Below are 10,389 nucleotides of genomic sequence, written 5' to 3'. Positions count from 1 at the left end.
CTGTGGCTCAAGTGGTAGAGAGCTAGCCTTGAGCTGAAGAGCTGAGGGACAGCGCCCAGGCTGAGTTCAGGCCCCATGACCAGACCCAAAAAAAAAAAAAAAAAAAAAATTAACTGAGACAGATTAGCTCCATTCCCTCACCATTAGTACAATGTGTCTTGTTTTTCTTATTGTCCTACATAGAAACAAAAGTATGGGACCTTAAGTCTATAAAAAGAATATAATTGCATAAATTATTTAAACAAAGTAATTGTATAAATACCATTTGGTAAAACTTGTCAAAATGTCTGATAAAAATTATTTTGACAGAATTTAAGAAGCAATTATCTATAGTACTCAACATAAATGCTTTTCAGATTTCATCATGACTACTAAAGGATCTGCTGAAATGGTCACTTGGTAAGGTCACATGTTAAGAGACTAATGACTGACAAGTAGAATGCAGGCCCAATAGTAGACAGTGGTGGTATTTTGAGGTTTTGTTGTTTCATTTTGATGCATGGTTCAGAACTTCCTACCCATGATTGGAAAAAAACCCGCAATTGTTTGTAGAAGTCTGAAAATGCTCTGATGCATTTTCTTATCCCTGGGCACAGGTATATGACCTCATTCAATACATAAAAACACAAAAAAAGAGCTGAAATAAGCTGGACACCAGTGGTTTATGCCTGTAATCCTAGCTACTCATGAGGCTGAGATCTGAGGATAGCTGTTCAAAGCCAGCAGGGGAAGAATGTCTGTGAGACTCTTATCTCTAATTAACCACCAGAAAACCAGAAGTGGCACTGTGGCTCAAAGTGGTAGAGCAATAGCCTTGAGCTGAAGAGCACAAGGAGAAAGTTCAAAGCCCTACGACCAACAAAAAAAAAAAAAAAAAGAAAGAAAAAGAGCTGAAATTGACAAAATAGACATAATGCGTTTATTCTTTTAATTACAACAATTGTATGTCCATAATATTAGTACAATACAAAGAACAGAAATAATTTCTATTCCATTCACATAATAGTACTTTGATAGGTATCAACAGAAAATATTAGTCAGTAGGACTAGTTTCACTTTACTGGTAAAATGTGCTTATTTTTAGCACATTTTGCTATCATGAAGTTGATCTATACCATCTTTCTTCTTATTTATAATAGATTCATATAAATATTTTAAAAGACGAGTCTTGAGGGAATTATTTTTGTCAGAAGTATACCTCAGCATTGCTAGGTTATACCAAGAAAGTAATTTTCCCTTTATAGGCCTGTGATTGCTTATACAAAAATTTAGGAGACTGGGGGTGTTGAGATGGGCATTGGGACAGAAAAAAAAATTATGAGACTGAATGAGAGGGAGGCTTGTACACATCAATAGAGTTGCAAGCAGACATCGTCAATGGCTGCTAATGCGCAGGGCCAGGCAGCAAAGCCTGGTACATGTTGTAACAAAACACATCCTGCAGGGGGGGGGGAACTCTATGAGATGATCTCTAAATTTCTACAGTTCATTTATCAATTTATACATTGTGATATAGGCTATACACTCTGGTCCATTAATATTAAGCTTGACCATGGGACCTGCTAATAGCAAAAGTTACAAATATATGTTTTAAGACATCTGACATCTCCTTCTCCCTCTGCCATAAAAACTACAAAATCACAGAAAGGAGGGATGAAGATGACATTAAAAATACCATGGCCAAGCAAAGCTGGCCCATGTTTCCCAACAGGGAAACATGTCTTAGTTTTAAAGCAGAATCTAATAAAAACTGGGTGAATATAAGAATTTTCTAATAATTAGGTATCAATACACAGTTAAACTTTAAAACACAAAAATTACAACTTAGTAAAAAACATAAACTTAGACATAATGAAAATAAAAAGCAACTTTAGAAAGTAAAAACAAGGCAGGCACTGGTAGTTCATAGTAGGAATCCTATCTACTCAGAAATTGAGATCTGAAGATTCTGGTGCGAGGCCAGATCAAGCAAACAAAGCTGAGAGAGACTGTTATCCCTAATCAACCAGCAAAAAGCCAGAAGCGTATGATTCAAGTGATAGTGCAAGCCTTGAGGGAAAAAGCCAAGCAAGACTGCAAGACCCTGTGTTCAAGCCCCCATATCGGCATATAAAAAGAGTAAAAACAAAAACAGTATCTCTAGTAAAAGTAACTGTCTTAAACATTTAAACATGTATGTAGAATTTTTTTTGTGTGTGATTCCGGCTTGAATCCTTCAATGACTATTCCAAGTAAGATTCAATATTTTTTAAAGACTGTTCTTCAGCATCAAGATATTCCAAAATAATATTTCCACCATTATATAAAGGATAATCCTCTTTAGTAATCCACATTTCCAATGTATCATCCAAGGGTAAGGCTTCTCCTGAAGTACTGTGACATAATCTTAATTTCTGTTGAGAGAGAAATATATCATACCATAATAAACACACTTACTTAAGAGTGTCCTAAAACTTTGAGGGAAAAATATTATAACTTGATGTTACCTTAGCTGTTAACTTGTTATTGTCATTTTTAAGACTGGCTAAGGAAGCTGCAGAGTCTACAACCTTCCCTACGCTCCACCGGTGGCAAAAGAACATGGGTTTGCTCTTCTCTTTCCTCCCCTTTGGTAAGAAAACTTGAAAGTAAACTCTTTCTGTCTGCAAAAAAGAAAGTTAAAACACTGATTTATATATATGCTGTTAGACATTTGTTTGGTAATATCTCTTCCCCTATTTTTCAAGACATTAATGATGCATCTTTTATTGGGAAGACCACTTTTACAAGCCCAGTATCCACCTAAATGGGCATAAAACCCAAGGCCCTGGGGAAGGTGATCTGTACAAAGACTGGAATGTGACCAGTCAGGCCAATCAGGGTCTTTTGCTAAGATTTTATGGTCAGAAAGTGAGTAGCTAGGATTATAGGCCTGAGCCAACAGGTGCTTAGTTGATAGCAGAAATTTTGGGATCAAAGAAACTAGTGCTGCTTTCAGATCAGTTCCCACCACAATTTAAAAAAAATGGATACAACCAAGGCATCTTTCTGCATTGTCAAGTGATCACAATTATTTTAGACTCAACATTAATTTCTGTCTCAGAAGAGAGACTAAGGAGGTCAGTGAAGTGTGTTACTGTAAATAACCAGTACATAGGCACAAAAGAAAGAAAAAAAGGGAAGGAAGGAAGGAAGGAAGGAAGGAAGGAAGGAAAGAAGGAAGGAAGGAAGGAAGGAAGGAAGGAGAGAAAAGAAGTCACCATGACTAATGAGAGAGAGAGAGAGAGAAAAAAAAAAGAGAGAAAGTGAGAGAACAAAATTGGAAAAACCCACTCTGGGCCAATTCTATCAGCCCTTGTTCAAAAAACAAAGTAGTAAGGGTATAAATATAAAAAGAGAAATTTAGAAAGATATAGTATTATCTTTAAAAATGATAAATGTATCTGAGGATCAAAAATGAAAATACAGGGGAATCATGACTCTGAGACCAGCTTGGACTACAGAAGTTCTCTCTCAAAAAAGAATATAAGGTTATCTGGTGCCAGAAAATGATTCCATAGATCGGACCATGGGTGAGTGGGAACTAGCACAGAGGGAAGGACACACTTTCTCAACAGACTCACTGCTTATAAAGAGAAGCTCTAGGAAAGGCAATTAAAGAAGTGGCTACTGAATGGTGACTTAGGTCCATGTAAGTTAATTTTCAAGAAAGCAGAAAAGCATAGATAGAATCCTGAGAGTGAACTAAGCCAAGGCTCTTCAGCTTAGTAAAAGCATCTATCATAATCTGAAAAATCTCTGTAGAACAGAAGCACAAACTTGAAACCTCAAGTTTTAATTTGAAGTAGATGCTCTGGGAGAGTGGGCCAGGGGGAAAAACATAAAATAGGTAGAAAAGAACTGATGTGCAAGGAGAGGGATAGAAAGATAGAATGTCCTATCCAAGAATTATATTATTAGAAAAGGAACATTTAACAAGCTGGGCACCAGTGGCTCATGCCTAGAATCCTAGCACCCCAAGAGACTGAGATCTGAGGATGATGGTTCAAAGACAGCCTGGGCAGGAAAGTTCTTGAGATTCTTATCTCCAGTAAACTACTCAGAAAAAGCTGGAAGTGGCACTGTGGCTAGAGTATTAGCCTTGAGCAAAATAATCTTAGGGACAGAGCCTAGGCCCAGAGTTCAAGTCCCAGTACTGCAAAAAAAAAAAGTGACTGTACAAATCCACTTGGTATTAATATATGACTTAAAAAAAACAACTGGGAGGTGAAACAGAATAGGATATTTAAAAATCAAGTCCATATATAATATTTTAATATTTCAATTCAGTTGAGCAATTCAACTGAGCAATGATGATTTATTTAACCATTAGTGATAGAAAAAACTAAGAGTAGTCCAGTTCAAATATAAAAATAAAAATCTAAGGACTAGAGGAATGGCTCAGTGGTAAAGTACCTTCCTAGAAGCCCTGAGTTCAAATTCCAGTTCTGAAGAAAAAAAAACCATCAACTTTGCTGGGTACTGGTTACTCAAGTCTATAATCCTAGCCAGTTATGAGATTGAGATATGGAGGATGTTGACTCAAAGCCACCTTAGGCAGAAAAGTCCCTAATATTCTATCTCCAAAATAACCATCAAAAAGCTGAGTTGGGGGTGTGGCTCAAGTGGTAAAGTGCAGGTTAGTGAGCTGAGCAAGCTCACTGACTGAATTCAAACCCTAACAGAGGGGGAAAAATCCTGATAGATTAATGAAAACTGAAAAAGTTTAAAAAATTCTGGTGAAAACCAAAATAGGAATTAAATGATTTTAGAAAAATTGAGAACATTGATAGGTCAATGAGAAACCTAAGCAAAAATCAATACATTTGATAACTTTTGATCAATTTTAAAGGACGTTTCTAAAGCAGATTGATTATAAAGGCTTACTACCTGTTGTAGTCTGTTTCTATAAGTTGACCATGCAAATAAAAAGATAACTCAAATCATATCAAAGGATATGCATGGTTTAATCTTAATTGTCAACTTGATCAGAGTGAGAGACTCCTCCAGGATTAGGAAAGCTCTTTGTCTGGATTTGTCTGTTGTCTCCAGAGATGACTGGTATGTGGGACAGACAGTAACTGAAATCCACTACTACCGTCCTTCCCACTCCACCCCTGCTCCTCAGTTGCCATGAGAGAAGCTTTCTCTGAAACACAGTCCCACCACCATCATGCTCTATTTACAACATAGAAGTGTATTAAATGAGATTAAAAAATATAGAACCACAAAATAAGTAAAATGAAGTAAATAAGTAACAGTCCAGCTACATACATCATGGAATATGATCCCGCTTTTGAAGAACATGATGAAAACTGGGCACAGTAGCACAACTGTGTAATCCTCCCTTATGGGAAGCTGAGTAGGAGGATCACGAGTTTGAGGAAGCCTGCATTACATATCAAGACCTATATAAATACACACACGTATATACACAGACATGAATATGTGCATGCATTTTATGTGTGCATGTGTATATATACCTATTACCTAGGAATGTGAATATATATGCATGTACACACACAAATGCATATCCCCAACAAATCTATTTGCATAACACAGACAAGCAATTATGATAAGGGGAGTAGGTTTTATTTATAGACTTGTACAGCGTTTCATACACTCTCAAGCATATTCAGAACTGCTTGGTTTTCCCCTTACCAGCTATGCTGCTTTGAAGTTACTCAGTTTTTTGTGCCTCAGTTTTCTTATCTGCAACAGTACAGACCTCAGTCTGGTGCAAGGATGAAATGTATTAGAGGGTTGCTAGAAGGTAGATGCTATAAAAATTAATAATGCAAACAACATTAGATGCTTTAAGGTTAAGTGTTCCTGACTTGTTCAGTGCTAACATCTTTTTGGGGGGCATTGTTGGGAACTGAACCCAGGGCCTCAATGGTAGGCAAATACTCTACCATTGAGTTATACAACCAGGCTAATTGGACATTTTTGGACCAGAAAACTCTGATGCCAGCACTGCCCTCCACTTTGTATGATGTTTAGAGTATCCTTGACCTCTATGCATTAGATCTCAGTAGCACTCCAGCTCCAGCTGTAACAATCACCTGCAGTTGAGAATAACTGCTGGAGAGGGAAATGGGTGTGGTACATATGAAGGTATGTTTGGAGGTGTTTTATTTGTTGTTGGGGTGGTGATTATGGGGCTTGAACTCAGAGCCTGGGCACTGTCCCTGAGCTCTTTTGCGCCAGGCTAGCACTCTACCACTTTGAGCCACAGCTCCACTTCCAGTTTTTGATGTTTAACTGGAGATAAGAGCCTCACGGGAACTTTTCTTTCCCCGGTTGGCTTCAAACCTCAATTCTCAGATCTCAGCCTTCTGAGTAGCTAGGATTATAGGCGTAAACCACCAGAGCCTGGCACTGGAGATTTTTGTTTTTTAATGCAGCTTTTAAAAGTATATTGAAACCTTGGCAATTATAAAAACAGCTAATGAAATTTTAAAAAGGGAAATATTAAGGATAATTACTAAAATAAGAAAACTATAATCAATGTTATCTAAACCAGTAGGATGAAAAGAAATAACAAAATTCAAATGAAAAAGATGATAGGAAAGAGAGAATCAAAAGAATAACAAGTAGAAAAGGAAAGAGCAATTGAATAAACTAGATAAAAAGTACTGGCATGGAAAAATGCCAAGATAGGGAAAAAGGTATGATAAAAGATATATGTAATCACTATCATCTGTGTAAAGTAAAAAGAAAAAGCACCACAAAAGTTTGTTATTCATGAAGACCATATACCACGTGTTGCTAGGAATGATACATACCAAGTTTGTGTTAACTGTTATTTGATGAGATGGAGGAAGAATCAACCATGGAAATTATTTTGTTTTTCAAAATGTCTCAGACCAACCTGTGGCAATGACTTATCCCCATCGGCATGCATCTTTAATTTCATCAATGCAACCTTTGCGGCTGTCTCACTATTTTTGGCACCCTTCCGTCGTTTATTTGCTATCTCTCCTGTCTTGGACTCTAAGAAATAAGTGTAAGCATGTAAGCACTTATACATTACATTATATTATAAAACATTTATAGAATAAAGTCCTGGAACATTATACACACTAGAGATGTACATAAACCACATTGATTTTTGTAAGTATCATGTTCACAGACTAATGGAAAAATGTAATTGAGGTTGATCTAAGCAATCTCCACATTAAAAATTCACTGTTATGTGCCCCTTACAACTTAAGTCTATTTAATCTAAAGTGGCTACTAATGTTTCTGCAAGAAAAACTTCAGGATTTGGTTAGGAAGATTTTAATGAAGGCACTTTCCTTAATAGAGAATAACTGGCAGAAAGACTAATCTAAGTCACAGATAATATTGTTGTCTGGTAACTCTTATCAGTAGTAGTATTCATAGTATAGCTGAATAGGCTTATTATACTTCGTTCATTCTTTTTGTTTATTTCTTTTTATTAAGTAGTTGTACAAAGGGGTTTCAACTTCACGAGGCAGGTTATGAGTACACTGTATCTTGATCAATGTCACCCTTACATCTTCCTCTCTCCTATTTCCCCATCCCATCCCTGTCCTCAAATTAAATGGTTGCATTTGTGAAAAATATACATAGAATAATGACTGTATTTGTTCACCCTTCCTCTCTCCATTTGTGTATCACCCTGTTATCACTCTCCCCCCAACATGTATAATGTTTACAGAAAACAGTCCAGTCTATCAGTCTTATCACAGCAAACGAACCCATCTGGTTGGGTACTTCTATGTATTTCTAAGTTTTCATAGCTAAGATAGGCCTTATGAGGAATATCACAATAATGAATTTAAAATGCAAGCTACTGTTACTGAGCATGTTAATGACACCTATAATTGGTAAACAGATATAAGAGGCAAGGGCCCTGGAATTAACAGAATATACAGCAATAAGATAACCAAAGACATTTTCTGGTGGCTTACCAATAATGTCCTTAACAAGTTTCTGAGTAGCAGCCATACGAGGCTTTGGGATTTCCAGTTTTTCACACTCATGATCTGACTGATGACGATGTCTACAACCAACCAGACAGTGACAATAAAATTCATGCATTTGTACACAATTCAAATAGAGATACAAAGCTGAATGGTATAAGAGATAACCTTAGGCAAAAATTCTTCTCACAGAATGGACATATGACTGCCACAAGCTCCTTCTCAGTACAGTCCTTGTAGGAACATGGGTAAGATTTATGTGTATTTGTCTGAACTCTTTCATTGATTATAGTTACCTGAAAATGTAAAAAGGAGGAATATGCTATTATATTCACATCTAAAGCAAATATATTAATCCATTTAGGAAGCTACCTACTAGATCAAGTTATAAACTCTTATAAAAAATTATAGAGCTGGGGGCCAGGCTTAGGTAGTAGAGTACCATCTGTGAGCAAGGAAACCAAATGGGCTCAACGTCCTGAGTTCAAGCCCTATTACTAGAAGGAAAAAAATTATAATGCTTGTGGGAATTATTATGCTGACCATTCTACATTTTCATAATCTTCCTAATATGTTATATTGATCTTCTAAATTAAAACAACTACTTATTATATATATGTAGGTGTGTGTATATATATCTATATATATCTCTATCTATCTATCTATCTATCTATCTATCTATCTATCTATCTATCTATCTATCTATCTATCTATCTATCTATCCCAGGTTGGTCTCAAACTCACAAAACTCCTGCCTCAGCCTCCTGAGTGCTGGGATTACAGCCATAAACCATCAGCCAGGTTTATTCTTTGCTTTAAAAACTTTTTTTTTAGCCGGGCGCCAGTGGCTCATGCCTGTAATCCTAGCTACTCAGGAGGCTGAGATCTGAGGATCACAGTTCAAAGCCAGCCTGTGCAGGAAAGACCATGAGACTTCTACTTCCAATAAACCACTAGAAAGTGGTGCTGTGGCTCAAGTAGTAGAGTGCTTGCCTTGCGTTGAAGAGCTGAGGAACAGTGCCTATGCCCAGAGTTCAAGCCCTGCGACCGACCAAAAAAACAAAACAACAACAAAAAAAAAACAACTTTTTTTTAAAAATGAAACTAGGGATTGAAACCAGGGCCTAGTGTATGTTAAGCAATTAGTCCACAACTGGAGCCATTTTCTCAGCCCTTTTGTGCATGTATATTTGTAAACAGATAGCTTAATGCTATTAGTGGACCTCCTAAAGAGAAATGCTAAGGAATAAGAATTCTGAGGAAAAAGCAGGGCATCAGTGGTCCATACCTGTAATCCTAGCTATTCAGGAGACTGACGTCTAAGAATTGGGGTTCTAAGCCAATCTGGGCAGAAAAGTCCTTGAGACTCTTATCTCTAATTAACCACTAAACAGATGGAAGTGGAGTTCAAGTTACAGAGCTCTAGCATTGAGCAAGAAAGCTCAGGGACAGCAGCCACAGCCTAATTCATACCTAAGGATAAAATCTGTAAATACTAAAGTAGACAATTTTTTCTTTAAAATAGAAATAAATAATGTAAGCAAACCAAAAGCCTCTTTGTACAATTAGTTTAGGGTGCCAACGTTTTGTTGTTTTTTTTTTTGGTCGGTCATGGGACTTGAACTCAAGGCTTGGGTGCCATCCCTAGGCTCTTGTGCTCAGGACTAGCACTCTATCACTTAGAGCCACAGCCCCACCTCCTCTGGTACACTGACTAGTTTTATTTCTAATCAAATTCTGAATCAAATTACATGAACACAAACATTTTATCAGATAAGAAAAAATAAACATACCTCAGGACAACCATGAGAGTCCTTGCTTCTGTGTTCAAGGCTTGAATAATTTTTAAAAAAGTGTTTATTTAAATGCAATTAAACAAAGCACTTAAAGATAAGCTGAACAATCTGAGCTTTTTAATGACTGGCATCCTTAAGAAACATTACACTCACACTACTGTTTATGCAAGAATGAGCTAAAAGGCCAGATATGTTAAAGATGGAGTATGCACATCTTCAGAACTGAAACACAAATATTCAACTTCAGCATGAGTAAAAGCAATTCACCACTCTTAATTACGTCTGCTTTGAGTCATTTCAAGTGTATAAAAGTACAAATAAGTCTTTTAATCCCCATTATTCTTTAAAGAATCAATAAAATCATCAGTAGTAAAACATCGAGGAGTGTTTCAATCTTAAGTGATTTTAAAAAATACATTACCTTTATTTACTTCTAACGTATCTTCCTCAATTATATTCTGAAAGATATTTTTTCTGTGTCTAGTTTAATAAGTGAAATGCTAAATGTAAAGAAAATAAGTTTCGGGGCTGGGAAGGTGGCTCAGTGGTAGAGCGCTTGCCTTGCATGCCTGAGGCCCTGGGTTCGATTCCTCAGCACCACATAAGCAAAAAGAAAAAAGCCG

The 10,389-nt window shown here is 36.7% G+C and overlaps 1 protein-coding gene across 1 annotated transcript in view; it reads right to left on the bottom strand.

Annotated features, from left to right (window-relative positions):
• Nucleotides 1-2,076: 2,076 nt before the first annotated feature.
• Nucleotides 2,077-10,389, bottom strand: part of Zfand1 (zinc finger, AN1-type domain 1) — an 11,572-nt gene continuing 3,259 nt past the window's right edge. The window contains exons 3-8 of the mRNA XM_013012410.1: nt 9,764-9,803; nt 8,139-8,266; nt 7,959-8,050; nt 6,893-7,014; nt 2,487-2,642; nt 2,077-2,393 (exon numbers count right to left, since the gene is read on the bottom strand). Coding sequence (XP_012867864.1) covers nt 2,223-2,393; nt 2,487-2,642; nt 6,893-7,014; nt 7,959-8,050; nt 8,139-8,266; nt 9,764-9,803 — 709 coding nt within the window. The 3' untranslated portion in view covers nt 2,077-2,222. The remainder of the gene's footprint in view (nt 2,394-2,486; nt 2,643-6,892; nt 7,015-7,958; nt 8,051-8,138; nt 8,267-9,763; nt 9,804-10,389) is intronic.

Source organism: Dipodomys ordii, unplaced genomic scaffold (assembly GCF_000151885.1).
Source record: "Dipodomys ordii isolate 6190 unplaced genomic scaffold, Dord_2.0 Scaffold17, whole genome shotgun sequence".
Classification (NCBI taxonomy): domain Eukaryota; kingdom Metazoa; phylum Chordata; class Mammalia; order Rodentia; family Heteromyidae; genus Dipodomys; species Dipodomys ordii.
Note: the sequence above shows the minus strand (reverse complement) of the source record. Positions and strands in the feature narration are given on the sequence as shown.